At 39.3% G+C, this 20,886-nt stretch overlaps 1 protein-coding gene across 1 annotated transcript in view; it reads left to right on the plus strand.

Annotated features, from left to right (window-relative positions):
• The window catches only part of LOC150103744 (uncharacterized), a 342,969-nt gene that overhangs the window by 181,794 nt on the left and 140,289 nt on the right, over positions 1-20,886 (plus strand). Inside the window, exons 4-5 of the mRNA XM_090396790.1 lie at positions 6,003-6,111; positions 19,611-19,714. Coding sequence (XP_090252916.1) covers positions 6,003-6,111; positions 19,611-19,714 — 213 coding nt within the window. The remainder of the gene's footprint in view (positions 1-6,002; positions 6,112-19,610; positions 19,715-20,886) is intronic.

Raw genomic sequence — 20,886 nt, forward strand, 5'->3', positions numbered from 1 at the left:
TTACAACTCACTCTCTTGTCACACAGGACCCCCGCTCATCTTCCTCCAATTCATCCAACCGCATGTTATTCGGTGCTGTATTTCCTCATCCAGGTCACCATTCCTCTCGACAACTGACCCAAGGTACTTGAATTTCTTCCCTGAAATTAGCCTTTCACCCTGGAGTCGTATGACGATATCCTCGTCACTCCCCATTGACATATATTCAGTCTTCACCCGGTTAATTCTCATGCCACTCTCCTCCAATGCCTTTCTCCACTCTTCCAGGGTATTTTCAAGCTTCTCTCGGGATGATTCGCATAGAACAATGTCATCGGCAAACAGCATGCTCCATGGTGCCTCCTTCTTGACATCCTCCACTAGTACATCCATGACCAGGTCAAAGAGGTAGAGGCTCAGAGCTGACTCTTGGTGTAGCCCTACGACAATAGGGAACCCTTCTGTCATGCCGACACTAGACCTGATCTGAGTTTGTTCCCTCATACATCTCCTTCACCAACCTCACGTACTTCTCCGACACCCCCTTCTTCCTCATATACCTCCTGTCTGGCCATTCTGTCGTATGCCTTTTCCAGATCTATAAACACCATGTGCAGATCCACTTGCATCTCTCTATATTTCTCCATCAATCACCTTAGTGCAAATATTGCATCCGTTGTCCCTCTTCCTGGCATAAATCCAAACTGCTCCTCACCAATTTTCATTTCCTGCCGTAACCTTGCTTCAATTACTCTTTCCCATATTTTTAATGTGTGTAACATCAGCTTGATTCCTCTATAGTTGCCACAGTCTTGAACATCTCTTCCTTTGTAGATTGGGATGAGAATACTTTTCCTCCATTCCTCTGGTATCTTTTCCTGTTGGGCTATTTTACACATCAGATCCCATAACATATCCATGCCCTCACTGCCCAAACTTTTCCCTACTTCCCCAGGTATCTGGTCTGCTCCCACAGCCTTTCCATTCTTCATTTTTATCAGTACCCAAACCACTTCCTCTCTACTTATGTCTTGCACCGGTCTCTCATTTACCTCTCCATCCTCGCACCTCTCTCTTGGATTCTCCTCATTTAGTAGTTTTCGGAAATATTCTTTCCATCTTCCTCTGATTTTGTCCTGTAATACTACTCCTGAGGCATCCTTTATCTGCTTGACTGATGTTATGTATTTCGAGGCCTTATCTCTGGCTTTCGCTATTCTCAACAACTGAGCTTCACCACCGTTTCTCTCCAGTTCTTCATAAACCTCATCAACTGGCCTCGTTTTCGCCCTTGCCACAGCTCTCTTTGCATTTTTCTTTGCTAATCCATATGCCTCCTTGTCGGCTCTAGTTCCAGTCATGTCCCATTTTTTCTTTGCCTCTTTCTTTGCTTAATAAATAGCAGCTCCAAACCATATTTAAGTCATATATCAAACTGGTAATCACCTATTCACCTAAGGACAAACTCTATCACATCTAGGAGCATATGAAGTGCCTGTACTTGTGATCTAGTTTACTGTGGACAGATAGATCTCTTGACATCTACCTTAAGAACATAAAACTACATTTTGCACTATTGTTATGGCAAGTCAGGACCAGTAGACCATGTATTGGATATCCTTTCATACAAGAATCAAATAGAGATAAACAAAAGTGATACACAGAAATCATGTAAACTGCTTTGATGCTGGGTAGAAAACCAGTGAAATATTTAGCAACTGAGTAAGTAAATGTATTATTTATTTTCTCATTAGTGTCTTCTGTTTTGAAATAAACCATGATATAATAATAATAATAAAAACATGAACAGCCAACACATAAGCTTTTCCACATTCACTGCCATTTTTATGGCAGATCATGCTCTGGACACCCCTTTCACACAGGATTATATGGAAGAAACCAGTGTACTATATAGAAATTGTTACAGATCAGAGAGAAACTCCTTTTAGAGTCAGCAATGTCTGTGAAAAATCCTCATAACCTAAACAAGGTGACAAATGGATGTTATGAATAACATCCAACAACTGTCAACATGGTTGTTTAGATCACAATCAAGGATCCTGTATTTCTTTGTCATTTGTCTTATAGTCATAATTTTTTCTGATATGTAACTTCAAGGGATTTATAGGATAATTATCTTCTTTATTGATTCAAATAATTCTTCCACTTCATCCTTAATAGAACCTTTGGAAGGACCATAGGCACATAAGTCTCATTGTTCATTTCTTCGTTTTGATTTTTGCCCACATCACTCTACTTGATATCGCTTACCATTCAAGATTTTCATGTTTAATGTTGAATACTATAGCTACTCCTTCCTTTTCCTAATCATTGCCTGAATGTAATATTTTGTCATGGACAAACTCTATCAATATATCTGTATCTGAACTTCAAGTTCAAGTTATTTAGAAGACCCTCACCTGTTTTTTTGTCTGCATTATTTCAATAAAATCAAATTTAAAAAAAAAAAAAGTATAAAATCAACAAAAGTATAAAAAAAAATTATCTTAAAATTTTCTTTGTGTGGTTTTTGCTTAGTGAACAACTCTGTGATTTCATTATAGTTTATTTTTTGTGCTGTTTTGTTTTCAGTGGTAAGAATTGCAAAAGCTTGATAAGCATTCCTGACTCATAAATAATTTTGGTGGTGTTAGCCCTGAACTTCAAGTTTCTGTTCACCATCACTCCCAGTTATCTCATCTCTTTCAGATCCTTCAAAGTTTCTTCATTAATTGTATAGGCTGTACCAACATTGCCTACCAAATTTCAAGACCTTACACTTTTCAACATCAAACTGATAGCTCCACTCATTTGCCTGCTTACATAGTCTATTGAGATCCTCCTGCAAGGCCACATCTACTTTACTTTTCATAGTCCTTCCCATCTCTGCATCATCATCAAACAACTGCATATCTCCAGTTAAACCTGTATCTAGTATCATTAACATATCACTTAAACAATAATAGCCCCAAGACAGACCCCTGCAGCACTCCTCTTGGGAAACTCCTTTTTTCTTTTTTGGGATACCATTTCCCAATATACAACCTGCTGATATCTGTCAGCTTTTCCAACTCATTAGTCTCTTATCCACTTACTTATATTTCAGTTTAATTAACAACTTTTCATGTGACAATCTCTCAAAGGCCTTTGAAAAATCCAGTTATACCATTCTATATAAACTCCCTTATCAAATGAATTTGTCACCTTGTTGTAGTACATAATCAGATTGCTAAAATATGTCCTCTCCTTAACAATTCCATTCTGACCATCACAGAGAATACTGCTATTGTCAACTCAATTCTAAATTGTAATTCTTACTAATATCGCTGACACCTTTACAACATCTGAGACACATGAGTTGTCCTATAATTTGTAGCCTTAGTTTTATCCCCCAGCTTTGTGAAGTGGAACAATTTTTCATTTTTCCCACTTTCCACTCTTTTAGGACTTACCCTGTTGCAAGACTCACATCAAACAGGTGTGCCATTAATTTCCTAGAGCATTCCTTCCAAACACTTGGTGATGTATTGTCAAGTCTTGCTTGCTGCCTTATTAACATCAAATTTACTTAATTCTTCATAAACCTCCTCATTCATCATCAATCCCTTCTCCGTCATAACTTCTACACTCCGGCTTCTTATGACACCACCTTCATGAGGATGAAATACACTGATAAATAAACTGCTCATTGAACACTTTAGCTATATCCTCTGCATCAGTTACCAATCTACCATTGTCATCAACTAATATAATCCTTCCATAGTCATTCTTTCTTCTACTTGCCATATGTCAGAAGAACTCATCTTGGCTTGATTGGGCTAATTTCTGCTCATATTGCACTCTTTCTGTCTTAACCAACTTAGTCACTTTCTTTGCTTGCTCTTTGTACTCTTCATGCAATGGAACATTCTTCTTGTGTTGCATCTCTGGTGCCTCCTCCTTTTTCCAGGTTTCATGCTTAATCCCTTCATTCATCCATTTTACTCCTACCTTATTTAGGATTTTCACCTTTGGGATACACTCCTGATACTGTTACATGATTCTTGATCAGTGCCCATGCAACATCTGTCTTCTGTACACTCAACTCCTCTTTGCATGCTATAGCTCTTAGTTGTTTTCTAAGCTTTTCATAATCACCATCCCTGTAGTTCCACATATATCACTTCTTCACAGAAGTTCTCATATGGCCACAACAAAGGTAATCACATCATGCTTGCCAACTGGGTGAAGACTAAACACTATTCACAAGTACATCTTCTGATGATATGACCAGATCCGAGACTCAACTTCTGCGTGCCCTTCATTACATATTGCTTTAGATAGTTGTTCCTTAAGAACTCAAGAAATTCATTTTCCTTGTTCATTGATGCTATCTCTTCATTCCAATCACTATGACCATAATTAATATCACCCTTCTCTTGCTCACTAAGTCAAGTTGCCTATACATTTCTTTGTCTCCACTTTCAACATTTTCTACCTATAACAACACCCAACTAAATATCTCATTGCATCAATCATTGGAGATACAAAATAAGAATTATAACAAAGCATACATAAAGAAATTTAGACTGAAAGCCTAAAGTCTTTGGAGGGAGAGGCCTCTATAAGCACTGACTATCATCAATAATTATTGGTTATGCTGTTAGGCAGCAATAATCCAAATAATCCACATAAAATATTGGAATAAATTAAACAGCTGTTTAATTCATTCCTTTTCCTTTGCATGTTATTCATTTTAATAAAATGACAAACTGGCAACTCTATCATTAGCTGGCATTTACCATATTCCGTGTAAACGTAATCCAACATACTTTTGGCAAATAGGCCGTTCTGTGGAAAAAAGAATTAATGAACATCGATATTATATTGAATACATGAAACCTCAAAAGTCTGGTCTGCACAACATAGTATTGACACTAAACACAGTATCCAATAGGATGAAGCTTGTCTTCTCCATAGAAGCATGTTTAAATATGAACGCCTTTTCAAAGAAAGTTGTGAAGCCCTCTTACATCAACCAAATCAGAATCGGAATAATTGTCTCTCTCTCTCCCAAAGAGAGATTCTTATCTTATTTAATCATCAAAATTAGTTTTAATTATATTATTCATTAATATTATTTTCTAGCACATGGCAACAGCTTTTAATTGGTAAATCACTGACTGCTATATGTACTTTGTATTCCATTTCTTTGATTTACTTGTTTCTACACACTAATGATGTACTGTTATTTTCATTATGAAATATCTGTACTTTCATTTCATTAAAGTTAATTTCTGTTATCTTGTAATTTATTATTCATATTATGGACAAACAGGTAGGACAGCCAACATCCGTATATCAGATCACCAGGATTATTACATCCAATTCCACCACTACAGCCACTCAGGAATCGCAGACTGTGCCCTGGATACCCAGCACAGGGTCCAGTGGGAAAAAACACCAAAGCAAATTTAAGTTCGAGAGACATTTCCTCACATCTACTTGCAGCTATTACCAACTTTCCCAACCTAAACAAATATGGTTGTTTCAGACTGCCTCTCATATGGGAAATCCTCATTGGCAGACAGTCAGCCCAACAGTCAAGAATACCCAACCAAAGCCAATTGGTGGCATAATTATAGGACTCTAGGTCTTTCTGTAGGTCGCTCTCTTGTTCCATTTTTGTTACTGAAGTGTGCCTTCATGCATGTGTTTAATACCAATGTATTAATCCCTGAAGATGCTGATTTAACTTCACTCAAATATAGGAAATAATATATATATTTATAGTTATTATCCAGTCTATGTTGTTAATTAATTTCCTTAAACAATACAATGCCAAATCTGGTAACAGTTACCTTCAAGCACTGGTATTTTCATTTGTTTCAAGACATCATGCAAGGTGACTTTCACCTAAGAGATTTATACTAGTTTGTTATGCCTGTAACAAAATATTGGCAAACTATTAGTGAAATAGAGTATATATTGGTTATTTAGTAATAAACTTATTTAAAGATTTTTTTTTTTTTAACCTCATTCAGGTATCATAATAGGGAAAATGTAGTGGTGAGTGCATTGTTGGCAGAGGGACATCCTCGTGCCCAAACACATTCAATGGCTCATGAGCATCTAACACCTAAATTGCAACGGGTAAGTGTTTATGAAAAAAATTTTATATATATATTATACTTAACATGAGAAGGAAAACTCGTCCTTCAGAAAGCACTATAAAAATTTGTGATGCTTTCTGAAGGAAACTATTGGATGGCCTTGTCATTATGACTTGCAGAATTTTGCAGTTTCATGCGGAACATATGAATGCAAGATTCAGATGTCAGATATGAAAATTAAATAATATTCGGGGGGGGTTAGGGCTCCAACTTCCCACGTTGTTCAAAAATCGTAATGAAGTGAAAATAAATATACATTACTGTACTGCATTTATCGATACCATAAGTTTACGTTGTCTGTTTACAAGATGAATTATATGTTCATCAGTATGTATTGGGTTGGCAAATAAGTTCATTCGGTTTATGCGTTAGTACAAGTTTACGCCGCTTCGCCTGTCGCTATTGTTGCGCTACTGTGCAATGCTGTTGAGCAGTTGAAAGGCGACATTTCACATAACCGTTCAGTGAATTTTCGTTCGGCCTACTTCAGTTGCGTGTGTGTAACATATTTTTAAAAATGGAAGGAAATAATGTATATTACTGGCATATTTTGCTTTTTTATTTCAAAAAAGACAAACAAGCTGCGGAAGCCCATAAAAAAATATGCAACGTATATGAGGATGGTGCCTTAACAGAACGCGTATGCCAAAAATTGTGTGCCAAATTCTGCATTCTGGAGATTTCGACGTCAGTGATGCACCGGTCGCCCAATCGAGGTTGATTCAAGTGTTGTGAAGATATCGTCGACAAAAATCCATTACAAACAGTGCAGGAGATTGCTGCAGTACTGAATATATCCCATACAAGCATTGAAAACCATTTGCACAAGCTGGGATGTGTTTCAAAACTCAATGTTTGGGTGCCGCATGAATTGACTGAGGCCAATATGACTGCTCGCATATCCATCTGTGATTCGCTGCGACGTCGGCAAGAAAATGACCCATTTTTGAAGTGGATGATTATGGGGGTCGTGTACGATAACGTGGTATGTAAAAGATCATGGAGCACAAGAGCAAACCGCCGCAAACAACCTCGAAAGCGGGATTGCACCCAAAGAAGATCATGCTCTCTGTGTGTGGTGGGATTATAAAGGTGTTGTCCACTACAAGGTGTTACCGTCAGGCAGAACGATTGATTCAACTGTCTATTGCTCACAGTTAACGCAACTGACCTGTGCAATTAGCACAAAACGTCCTGAATTGGCAAATCAGAAAGGAGTTGTTGTTCATCACGACAACGCCAGACCTCACACGTCGTTAACAATCCGGAGTAAATTGTTACCTCTTGGCTGGGATGTTTTGCTGCATCCTCCATATTCACCGGACCTGGCACCTTCCGATTACCACTTATTCCGATCATTGCAGAATTCTCAGAACGGGAAAACCTTCGCTAATGAGGAGACTGTCAAAAGACACCTGGATCAGTTTTTCGCCAGTAAACCTCAGGAGTTTTATGAACGCGGCATAATGAAGTTGGTGGACAGATGGCAAGAGGTCATTGATAAAGAGATCGATATATAACTGACTAGTATGTGTTATATATATTAAATAAAATGTGTTTCATTCCACTCTGAAAAACCGAACGAACTTATTTGCCAATCCAATACATCAATATTGTCTTATGATACAAAACACTGTACATTTTTGATGCCTACTAACACTAGGGATCAAAAATTAAAAGATAATGTGAAAAAGAAATTCATATTTATTTACTGGTATAATGATTCATGGTAGGATTAATTCTAAGCTTTATGGTAGCCTAGTGCAATCGATATGATTGCTTTGCAGTAGCCCAGTCTGTACACTAATGAATGAATTGTTATGAAATTTTATTTTATGCTAATTAATTAATTTGACTAATTAATAAGAGTTCATTTTATGTAGTTATGATTTAATACTAATTCTTTAAGTTTGTTTTCATTTCTCTCGACTGCAAATGGCTGTTGGCTTCAGCATTGGCTACCCCCCAAAAAAAATCCAAAAAATATTAAAACCTACAAACCACAGCCCCCCTCCTCCTCCCCTCCACAAAAAAAGATTACTCTAAATCCATCACCATTCCCTACATCCGAGGCACCTCGGAAAAAATTACCAAAATTCTAAAAAAACATGACCTCACCTCCTGTTACAGGCCTTACAGAAAATTGGCATCCCTTATCCGCTCTACCAAAGACCAACCACTTCCCCTAGACCTACCTGGTGTATACTAGGTCCCTTGCAGTTGTAAACTGTCGTACTTTGGCCAAACAGGCAGGACAGCGAATATCAGAATTTCTGAACACAAGGACTACATCCGGTTTTACAAGTATAGCCATTCTGGTCTTGCAGACCATGCTCTGGATTCTCGCCACAGAATACGGTGGAAGAAAGCTACAGTAATACACCGGAGCAAATATAAATACGAAAGATTATTTATGGAATCAGCCTTTGCCCTAAGAAACTCTCCGAACCTCAACAAATTTGGGTGTATGCGACTGCCCCAAATTTGGGAGGCATACATCAGCAGACCTTCAGCCCAACGGCCAAGAACGCCTACTTAGCCCACCAGAGGGCACCATCAGGACTTCTAGAAGAATGATATCTTCATATCTTCATTCTCAGTTACTGTATTGTTAGTGCCTGTGTGCAACTGCCTTTTTGTAAGTTCCTTTTGAAAATGGCAATGTGACATTGCCGAAATATCAGAAATATTAATTAAAGTATAATTTAATTTATATTCGGATCTACGTTGTTTCAATTCCCTAAGTGATTTAGAAAAGATCCAACATTATTTTAAAGTCAAATGTATGTAGAAACTTTTAAAGTTTCAAAATTTTGATGAGAGAGCAAATACAATCTTCAGCATTGGAGTTGCCTTGTCTTTCACTACTTAAAAGACACAAGTGCTTCCCAATCATCCATATATTCACCTTTTATTAGTACATTTGACAAACATTTCACTGGCCTGACAGATGTTTCGAACTAATTGGTTCTCTTCAGAGACCAGGCAGTTCAGATTGTTTGAATTGCCAACTTCCAAAAACTCTTGAGTAACCTAAGGGGTCACCCTCTGAAGTAGCTCCAAAAACTGGATCTCTGAAAATCCAACTCCCGAATAGTTAAAAATTAAAACTTGTCCCCCCCCCCCCTCCTGTATATACAGATTGCCAAAATTTTGTTACCCCAGTACTCTCTCCATCCCATAGTATCTATTTATTTTTATCTGATATATCATTGTCCATTATGGTTATAAATAAATGTAATCTTCCATTCTGAGTTTATTTTGCAATTTAATTTGGTCGCCATGGCAGTAAATGTCCTATTTACACTATATAATTAAAGTTTATCAATGGTATAAACTCATTCTCTTTATTCTATGATAATTCTGGCACTTGAAAAAGAAATGCATTGTCAGTATTCCTGTGATCCCTAAAATTGCTGTTACACCCCTTAGTATTCATTCTACTCTCCAGTATGCTGTACAATCTCCTAAGCCACCATCATGCCTGGAGAAAGGCCATATATATGTCAGGGATATTCTCAAGGTTGTTATACTGTTGTTGTTGTTATTATTATTGTGTGGGCACCTCCATGGAGTCTGAAGACTCGTTGTGGGAGATCCAAACTATCCACACAATCTATCATACCTCTCCTTGAATACATTATTATTTATATACGGGCACTCCATGGAAGCAAAAGACTCATTGTGGAAGGCCCACTCTATTCATTAACACAATACCTATCATACATCTCCTTAAACCTATTCACTGTTGGGGCACTTACAACCACCCATTCCACTTGTTCACCAGTGTCCAAGAAAAGAACCTAGTCTGCACACCCTTACTAATCACATTCTTAAACAGCTTCAAAGTGTGACCCCCTTGTTTCCCCCCATTCACCATGTATTGAAAAATTTCTTCTGTGTTTAGTAACTTTTAAGTTTCTATCATATCCCCTCTCCCCTGCTTATCAACTAAACTCTACAACACACACACACACACACACACACACACACACCCTCAATCTATCCTCATAGGGAACATTCCACAGACCTGTCATCAACTTGGTCACTTATCTCTGAATCCCCAAGAAACACAGATGACCAAATCTATGTACAGTATAGCACTAAATAGCTCTTCTGAGCTATTTTGCCAACTCTTGCAATATGTCCTCTGAATTTCAAATCTTTATCCACCATCACCCCAAGATCCCTAGCCGCATCAGTTTCCTGTAAACAAGTACTCTCAGTATGATACAGAGTGTAATCTTTTCATTCTGAAGTGCATTACCTTACATTTTACAACATTGAATTGACAGCTATTGTCCTTTGCCTACACTGCCAATTTATTTAAAACATCTTGTAAGATATCTACATCACCTTTATCAACTGTTGCTCTCTCTAGTTTGCATCATTGGCAAACAACTGGATATCCCCCTTCAAGTCTTCTGCTATATCATTAATATACAAATTAAAGATTAGTGGTTCTGGGGGCCCTCCACTAGTCACCTTCATTTGCCTTGATTCCACTCATTAACTTTTTCCATGTATTAACAGGCAAAGCACTAGCAACTGACTCTGGCAACCCATTCCATTCATTCACAACTCTCCAAACAAAAAATTTTGTTCTCACACCTCAACTAAACCACACTTTTATTCAACTTCCAAGGATAGCCTCTTGTTCTGCCCCCTCTAGCCAAGTGATGAAACATTTCCCCTGCATCAGTATTACAAAATCCTTTAATTAACTTAAATGTTTTTTATCTTATCTCCTCTTTCCCACTTATCAATACACTTTTGCAGTCTGCACACCCTCGATTATCCTCATAGTAAACATTCCGCAGATCACTCACCATCTTGGTTGCTCACTTTTGAATCCTCACCACAACTTTATCCCCAAGAAATCCAGGAGACCAGACCTGAGCACAGTAATCGAAATCAAGGCCTTATAAAGAGGCATAACAATTTCCTTATCCCTACTTGTTAGTATGTTCATCAACAGCAAAGTAATCTTGAGCTACCTTAGCAAGATGACCTCTAAACTCCAAGTCAAGTCTCTCTCTCTCTCTCTCTCTCTGCCACCATCCCTGAATTCCTGGCTTCATTCTGAAGTGCATCACCTTACATTTTACAATATTGAATTGACAGCTATTGTCCTTTGCCTACACTGCCAATTTATTTAAATCATCCAATCCTCAAGGGCTCACTTTAGTGAGTACGGGCATGGCAAACCCGAGGTACCTGATGCTGGACCATGCCTTACTTCATGTAATATATATCTGCTATATTATTCTGTAGACTGGTCCCTCCTCTTCTTTCTTTGCTTCTTTCTCCTCTCCTTGCTCCTTCCCCCTGATGCTATTAGAGTATTCGAGGGCTAGGGGTGAGTCTTTCCTATCTTGCTAAGTCATTTCGTCTTATGCAGCCACCGAAGGAGGCAAGCTAGCCTCAATAGGTGCCGGTCCCAAGCCCGGATAAATGTGAGGGTTGATGTCAGGAAGGGCATCCGGTCGTAAAACTTCAGTGCCAACTCAAACTATGATTATGAGTCTAAGAGAAAATGATATAAGGGCTAGGGCGTACCCCTTAAGCGACGCGCAGCCACATCGCCCTACAGCTGTGAGAAGTGGACGAGGGCTACCGCATCAAGGGCGGGTGCGGTTAAAGAAGCGAGCCCAGCAGGTGGAGAGGATGTTGCGAGTGGGAACACTGAATGTTGGAAGCATGACTGGAAGGGGAAGAGAGGTGGCAGACATGATGAGGAAGAGGAAGTTGGACATTTTATGTGTGCAGGAGACAAGGTGGAAAGGGGGAAAGGCAAAGGAACTGGGAGATGGATATAAATTGTTCTACTCTGGAGCGAATAATGAGGGAAGAAATGGTGTAGGAATTGTGGTGTGTGGCAGAATGAAGGGTGAAGTACTGGACGTGGGTAGAAGGAACGACAGGATCATGCGAATGAAATTGGGTCTTGGAGAAGAGCGGGTGGTCGTATTATGTGTATATGCCCCGCAAGTTGGTTGTACAGCAGAGGAAAAAGATGAGTTCTGGAACGTGTTAGATGAAGAAATGAGGGAATTGGAAGAAAATGAGATGGTGATTGTCGGAGGAGACTTGAACGGGCACATAGGAAGACAGAATAGAGACTGTGAAAGGGTGCATGGTGGCCACGGAGTGGGAATGATGAACCAGGTAGGAGAGAGGGTTGTGGACTTTGCAGTAGCGTTTGATCTGGCAATTGTGAACTCGTTTTTCTTCAAGAGGGAAGAACATTTGATAACATTTAGAAGTGGTAACAACAGCTCACAAATTGACTACATTTTGACTAGAAGAAAACATCTTAAGGTTGTGACAAATTGTAAGGTAATTCCAACAGATCAAGTAGCACAACAACACCGACTGCTGTGCGCAGACTTTAAATTAAGATCGAAGATAAGAACTTCTGGTTGCCATGGGATGAAGACAATTAAGTGGTTTCGCTTAAAAGAAGAGAGTGTGAGGAATCGTTTTAGGGAGAGAGTGTTAGAGAGGATTTCGGATGGACTGGAAAGTGTACAAGATTGGTGGAAACATAATTCAAAAGTAATCCTGAGCTGTGCAATCGAGGTGCTTGGTGAGACATCTGGAAAGATTAGAGAGCAGAAGGAGGGTTGGTGGTGGAATAATGATGTACAAGTGGCAGTGACAGCTAAGAGGAAGGCAAAGCAGAAGTGGGATGAGTCAAGAGTGGAAGAGGACAGAGAGGTGTACAAAGAGAGAAAGCAAGAAGCCAAGAGAGTTGTGGCACAGGCGAAGGCCATGGCATATCAAGATCTGTATGATCAATTAGAAACAAAGGAAGGACAGAGAAAAATTTACCAACTAGCGAAATGTAGAAATAAAGCAGCTAAGGACATCTTACATGTGAGGCAGATCAAAGATGCTGAAGGAAGAGTATTATGGAGGGATGTGGACATAAGAAACAGATGGAAAATATACTTTGAGGGACTTCTGAATGAGGAAAATGCAAGGACTCACAGAGGAGATGGGCAGCCTTCTGAGGGGATGGTGCAGAACATCAGTAGAATGGAAGTGACGGAGGCCATGAAGAGGATGAGGAATGGAAAAGCGGTGGGCCCCGACAGAATTCCAGTGGAGGCATGGAAGGCACTGGGGGAAGAGGGAATTGACCTGCTGTGGGACCTGTTCATGAAAGTTTGCCAACAGGAAAATATACCCGAGGAATGGAGGGAGAGTACTCTTGTTCCCATCTACAAGGGTAAAGGGGATGCACAAGACTGTAAAAATTACAGAGGAATAAAGTTGATGTCCCACACAATGAAGATCCTAGAAAGGGTTCTTGATGGTAGATTGAGGGAGGAGGTGGAGATTGCAAAGGAACAATTTGGCTTCATGCCTGGTAGATCAACAACAGATGCTATCTTTGGGTTACGACAGATGATGGAAAAATATCGAGAGAAACAAAGGGAGCTACATCTGGTATTTATTGATCTGGAGAAAGCATACGATAGAGTGCCAAGGCAAGAAGTCTGGAGGTGTCTGAGGGAGAAGAAGGTGCCGGAGAAATATGTCAGGTTGGTGCAGGAAATGTACAGAAATGTGAAGACAAGTGTTCGGACCTGTTTGGGACAGACAGAAAGTTTTCAAGTAACAGTTGGCTTGCATCAAGGGTCAGCATTAAGTCCGTTTCTGTTTAATATTGTGATGGAGGTGGTAACAGAGGAGGTGAGAGAAGATGCACCTTGGACAATGTTGTATGCAGATGACATCTTGCTGTGTGTAGATACAAGAGAAGAAGCGGAAACTAAACTGGAAAGATGGAGAAAAGTACTGGAAGAGAGAGGTATGAGACTGAGCAGAAGTAAGACAGAGTATATGTGTTGCGCAGTGGGCGGTGGCCAGGAGACAGACCTGGAGCTGGAAGGAAATGTCATCAGGAAGGTGAGAGACTTTAGATACTTAGGTTCGACAGTATCTAGATGGAGGAGGATGAGAAGGAAGTGGGATGCAGGATACAAGCAGGTTGGAGGAACTGGAGGGAGATGGCTGGAGTGTTATGTGATAAGAGGGTGCCGATCAATCTGAAAGGCAAAATTTATAGGACAGTAGTGAGGCCAGCTATGACATATGCTATAGAAACTGTGGCCCTGAGGAAAAATAACATCAGCAGGATGGAAGTAGCAGAGATGAGAATGCTTAGGTGGATGTGCGGTGTGACCAGAAAGGATCATCTGAGAAATGACTATGTCAGGGGAACAGTGAAAGTTACGAACTTAGGAGCGAAAATACAGGAGGCAAGGTTGAGATGGTTTGGTCATGTGATGAGGAGGGAGGACGAATATGTGGGAAGAAGAGTCATGCAGATGGATGTGCAAGGAAGGCGGAAGCGTGGGCGGCCAAAGAAGAGATGGAGGGAGCTGGTAGAAGAGGACTTGAAGATGAAGAACTTGGATGTGGTGACAGCCCAAGACAGGAAGGTGTGGAGGAGACTCATAACAAACAGTGACCCCACTTAAGTGGGAGAAGCTGCAGAAGAAGAAGAAGAAGATCCTATAATCATCCAGGATCAACCTTAATGATTTATTTAAATCATCCTGGAGCACAGTTCCATCAATGTGGTACAAGCTTGTAGTCTATTTATCCCAAAATGCACTTTACATTTCTTCACATTATCTTTGGTCAATACTGACCAAAGATAATGGGTGTTTAAATGTCTATTTAAATCATCCTGCAAACTCTTAACATCACTTTGATTCACTATTGCTCTACCTAATTTTGCATCATTAGCAAACAATTGAATATTTCCTTTCAGGTTATTTACTATATCATTTATGTACAAATTAAACAGTAGTGGTCCTACCACTGAACCGTGCAGCACACCACCACTAGCCACCAGCTTTTGCCTGAATTCTGCTCCTCCTTACACCACTTTCTGATATCTGTCCGGCAGCCACCCTCTTATCCACGGAATCTCTGTATGGACAACATGTCCATACAGAGAAAAACTTTAGTTTAATGTAACTAAAATCTACATTCAATGTTTCGACCTTTATGTCAAGATCATCTTCTGGAGCATACAACTATACACAGAAAACAAGCTATACTACAGTCAGACTGGTTTGTTAAAGATACTGACCAACCGCTGCAACAATTGTTGGCCTGACCTCTGGTGAGGAAAAAAAAAAATTTCAATTTCAATTCATTTTATTATTTTTTTTTTTTTGCTCCAAAAGATCCAGAAGATGACCTTGACATAAAGGTCGAAATGTCGAATGTAGATTTTAGTTACATTAAACTAAAGTTTTTATTCAAACATGGTAGCTGTCTCCATAATTTTCAAAAATGCATTCGGATCACCGTGTAAGCTTAAAAGAGAGGAAACTTACAAAAAAATTTTTTTCATATTCACTTCACCAGTATTTATGGTATAAACAAAAACCTAAATGTTGTGCATCATCATATCCAAACGTGATCTTTTATTTTTAACTGAGTTCCAAATCTCTGCCATGACATCCACAGTCCATCTTAACTATCCAAACTGCAAACTACACCCTGGACAGTTAATATGAAAATCTTAAGAGGTAAGATTTCCTTGCCTCATTATAAATCATTCATCTGCTGTTTCTGCTGTGCCCTTATATCTGAAAATTGTTCTGAACTTCTTTGATTTTTTTTATCCTTGAAGCTTGATTTCCTGCAGTCCAATTACTGCAACAGCGAAATCATCTTCCTTGACTTGAATGTCCATTATTCTAACTGGTTCTCGTTTTCCAATGCCAAACTGACCAAACTGGAAGAGATAGTGACCTGTTTACTATAAGCAATAACCTACTTGAATCCCTGACAATTTGTTCTTCTTATGCAACACTCTAGATTTCTTTTTAATCAGTTCCCCTTCCAGGTACATTGTTGAGGTGACCACTTCTCTTGGCAATTCAGATCACAATCTCATACAAGTTTCTCCTTATAGGTAGACCCAGTGAGTAGGTAGACCTAGACCGGTTTCGACCTTTTTTGAGCTCTCATCAGTGAATAGGTAGACCTACTTCCTAGGTCTAATCAGGTGAGTAGGTAGACCTAGTTCCTAGGTCTACCTACTCACTGATGAGACCTCAAAAAAGGTCGAAACTGGTCTGGGTAGTGACCTTCTCTCATAATGTTGAACAATAATACAGCTCCTATGAGTTAAGTTCACATTATGGGTAAATATCAAGAATAGTGATTGGAGCCTTGCTCCACCCTTTGTATGAGTTGCCTTAGCTTGCACTACCTTCAAGGGTCAGTTGCTGCACTATCCAGGTATTTGCTTACGCTTGGAATCACCGAACTTTATATAGTTTCTATATTCGACATGAAACTCTTTGAGTTTCTTATTCGGCTAAGAAACAATATGGGATAACATCCCTTAACGTAAATATGTTCATGTCGCCGAATTGAAGCCTTTGGCTCTTCATTATAATTAATATTATTATTACGGGCAACTCCAGGGAGTCCTTAGACTCATCGAGGGAGGCCCTAAACATCATGTCCACACAACTATTCGACATTCTCACAGTATCTATCATACCTTGCCTTGAACTCATTCACTGTCATAGCACCCACAACAGACTCTGGCAGCTTATTCCACTCATTTATCACTCTAAAAGTAAAGAACCCAGCTCTAACATCCTTGCTAACCACACTCTTGCCCAGCTTCCATAGATGTCCCCTAGTTCTCCCACCACCACCAGTCCTGATCTCAAAAATATCCTCTGAATTAATCCTATAGAAACCCTTTAGCAATTTGAATGTCTCAATCATATCTCCCCTTTTCTGCCTATCAACCAATCTCTGACTCACAAGTCTTCAACCTGTTCTCATAAGGTTCATTCCATAGACCTGCTCTCATCTTAGTCACTCGCCTCTGGATCCTCTCCACCTCCTCCCCATCAAGAAGGAATCGAGGTGACCAAATCTGGGCACAGTAGTCGAGATGAGGTTTAATCAGGGCTCGGTACAGAGGAACAATAACTTGCTTGTCTCTGCTCGTCAAGGTATTTTTCAACAACCAAGTGAGTTGATGAGCTGATTTAGCTACTTTTGCAATGTGCCCCCTAAACTTCATCTCCCTATCCACCAACACTCCCAAGTCCCTGGCCTCATCAATCTCTTGGAGTACAGTTCCACTAATGTGGTATACTGCTGCTAATCTCTTCACCCCAAAATGCATAACCTTACATTTTGTCACATTCAATTGACATCCATTCTCCTTAGTCCAGAACTCCAATCTATCCAAATCATCCTGCAAGATTTTGACATCTTCTGCATTCACTATTGCCCTACCCAACTTTGCATCATCAGCGAACAAATGAACCGTTCCTCTTAGATCCTTCCCTATATCGTTAATGAACAAATTAAACAGCAGTGGTCCAAGAACAGAACCCTGCGGCACACCACTAGTCACAGGCCATCTTTTGGATTCTACTCCTGAATAAACTACTCTCTGATATCTCTCCATCAACCACTCACCTATCCATCTCACCAACCCTATATCAATTCCCATATGTTGCAGTTTACGGATTAGAATTCCATGTGGTATCCTGTCAAATGCCTTAGCCAGGTCGAGCAGTATCTCTTGTCCCCATCTACAATGGTAAAGGGAAGACTGTAAGAATTACAGAGGAATAAAGTTGATGTCCCACACAATGAAAATCCTAGAAAGGATTCTTGATGGAAGATTGAGAAAGGAGGTGGAGATTGCAAAGGAACAATTTGGCTTCATGTCTGGTAGATCAACAACAGATGCTATCTTTGGATTACGACAGATGATGGAAAAGTTTCGAGAGAAGTAACGGGAGCTACATCTGGTTTTTATTGATCTCGAGAAAGCATATGATAGAGTGCCAAGGCAAGAAGTCTGGAGGTGTCTGAGAGAGAAGAAGGTACCGGAGAAATATGTCATGTTGGTGCAGGAGATGTACAGAAATGTGAAGACAAGAGTTTGGATAGAAAGTTTTCAAATAACAGTGGGCTTGCATCAAGGGTCAGCATTAAGTCTGTTTCTGTTTAATATTGTGATGGCGGTGGTGACGGAGGAGGTGAGAGAAGACATGCCTTGGACAATGTTGTATGCAGGTGACATCTTGCTGTGTGCAGATTCAAGAGAAGAAGTGGCAGCTGAACTGGAAAGATGGAGGAAAGTACTGGAAGAGAGAAGAATGAGACTGAGCAGAAGTAAGACAGAGTATATGTGTTGCAAAGTGAGCGGCAGCCAGGAGACAGATCTGGAGCTAGAAGGAAATGTCATCAGGAAGTTGAGGAACTATAGATACTTAGGTTCAACAGTGGAAGAAGATGGAGGGGCTGAGAAGGAAGTGGGATGCAGGATACAAGCGGGTTGAAGGAACTGGAGAGAGATGGCTGGAGTGCTATGTGATAAGAGGGTGCCGATCAATCTGAAAGGCAAAATCTATAGGACAGTAGTGAGACCAGCTGTGACGTATGCTATGGAAACTATGGCCCTTAGGAAAAATAACATCAGCAGAATGGAGGTAGCAGAGATGAGAATGCCTAGGTGGATGTGCAGTGTGACCAGAAAGGATCATCTGAGAAATGACTATGTGAGGGGATCAGTGAAAGTTACGAACTTAGGAGCGAAGATACAGGAGGCAAGGTTGAGATGGTTTGGTCATGTGATGAGGAAGGACAAATATGTGGGAAGAAAGGTCATGCAGATGGATGTGCAAAGAAGGGGGGAAGCGTGGGCAGCCAAAGAAGAGATGGAGAGAGCTAGTAGAAGAGGACTTGAGGATGAAGAACTTGGATGTGGTAACAGCCAAAGACAGGAGGATGTGGAGGAGACTCATCATTAATAGCGACCTCACTTAAGTGGGACAAGCTGCAGAAGAAGAAGACTATGTTTAATTAGGTGTAAATATAAGGTGTATGGTAAATATAAGTCTGTTTGGGTGAGTAGGGATTTGTTGTTTTTTTAAGGAGTTTGATGAATGTTTTCTACCTTGGAGGCCAAAGTTTTAAAAATCTGCTTTTCTGGGCAGGTGGTGAAGTGGTCTACAGGAATCTGCCTGTTTGTGTGGGCTTGTGGGTATACACAAGAGGGCCTTGTAATGAAAGCATCCAAGAAGGCTAACATCCTTTCTTTTTCTTCTTCAGTGGTAAAATTAATTCAAAGATGGATATTATTGAGGAACTGTAAAATAATTAATTTCAGTCAGTAAGTTATTTATTTGTATTCTACTTTCACAGTTTTTTTTGTTTGCGGAAACTTTGACATAAATCATTACAACACTTACAGAAATTTGAACATGGAGAAATGTATAATGCTATGCATTGTGGTGAGAGTTGCTATTCTCTTTAAGTTTACAAGTAGCTTAGTTACAAAGATATTTCATATACAAACTTCCTTTTCTTATTTTCTTTGTAGATTTGTTAAGCAGAATATAAACTTGTAATAACTCAGTCCTCCCATTGTATATTAATCAATTGGTTCTTCCACTTTTACAGCAACAAGAATCTCAGCAGGTGCAAATAGATGAAGGATTAGTACAGAAGTTGCGTAATTTTTTTCCTACAGTAGATGCAGAACACATTCGAAATCTGTTGAAAAGGTAATTTTTAAAATATTGAAAAAAAAAAAAAATTTTTTTAAATCTTACCAGGAACACTCAGTAGACAAATTCCTCTGTAATTCTCACATTCAGCTTTATTCCCCTTTTTTTTTATAAATGGATACTCTGAGTGCTCTACTCCAGTCATCTGGAACTTGATCTTCTGACCAGGCTTTTTGAATTATGTAGTTAGTCACTGTAAAACTTTTATACCTCTATATTTTAACATTTCTGTTAAATATCATTACTCCAGCTGCCTTTCCACATTTCAGGTTTGTGATAGCTTTTTCTACTTCAAGTACAGATATATATTTCAGATGGCATTCCTGTTGAGTGTTTTGTCACCCAGTGCGGTCCCTGAGTTTGCTACCCATCTCAATACACACCAGAAACACTACAAAAAGTCAAAACAACATATAGGGAAATAAATTAAAACACTGTTTATTTTTGAAGTAAAACTTTAATTCCAACATTCTAAAATGTTATTTTTCTTGCTTTTCTGTTAGCAAAATCATCGATTACATTGTTGAAGTCTATTTCATCACTCAGTTGCTGTTCTATAGATAGTATAGCAAGATTTATTAAACGCAAGGTACTCATTGTAGATCTTAGGTAATTCTTAATCAATTTGAATTTAGAAAAACTCCTCTCACAACTAGCAACACTTACAGCAATTGTGAGGAAAATTTGCAATAGTATTACAATAGTTGGAACTGAGTTCTCGAGACTGTATTTTAGTATAAACTGTAAAAGATCAAGGAGACCGTCCTTCCATGTCTCTGTTTCGTCTTGCGTAGCAGCAACAGAAATAAAACTCTAAAATATTTTTTTCTCAACGAGGAACTCTTCCTTATTAATGTCATCGTGATTATGATTTACTTGACATTCTTATTTATCATTCAAAAGATTTGATGGAGTAAGGAAGGCATATTTTTCAGCAAGAGCATGAAGCTGTTGAAATGACATGGTGATTTCTTGGATCACTCTGTCCAGTGAAAAAAAACATTTCTCTCCTCAACTCAGTTTTGTATGACAATTCAGCATCTGGTGCTTCTTCGCTTGCCATCAGTTTCTTCTTTCTATACTGACAATCCATGACTGTCCCTAGATCATCACAAATTTCTTTGGCATAATCTACTGAATTTTTAACTAATATGTCCCTATTTTCATTT

The sequence above is a fragment of the Typopeltis vanoorti genome, chromosome 8, assembly GCF_054136105.1.
Source record: "Typopeltis vanoorti isolate ZY-2024b chromosome 8, IOZ_Tvanoo_1.0, whole genome shotgun sequence".
Classification (NCBI taxonomy): domain Eukaryota; kingdom Metazoa; phylum Arthropoda; class Arachnida; order Uropygi; family Thelyphonidae; genus Typopeltis; species Typopeltis vanoorti.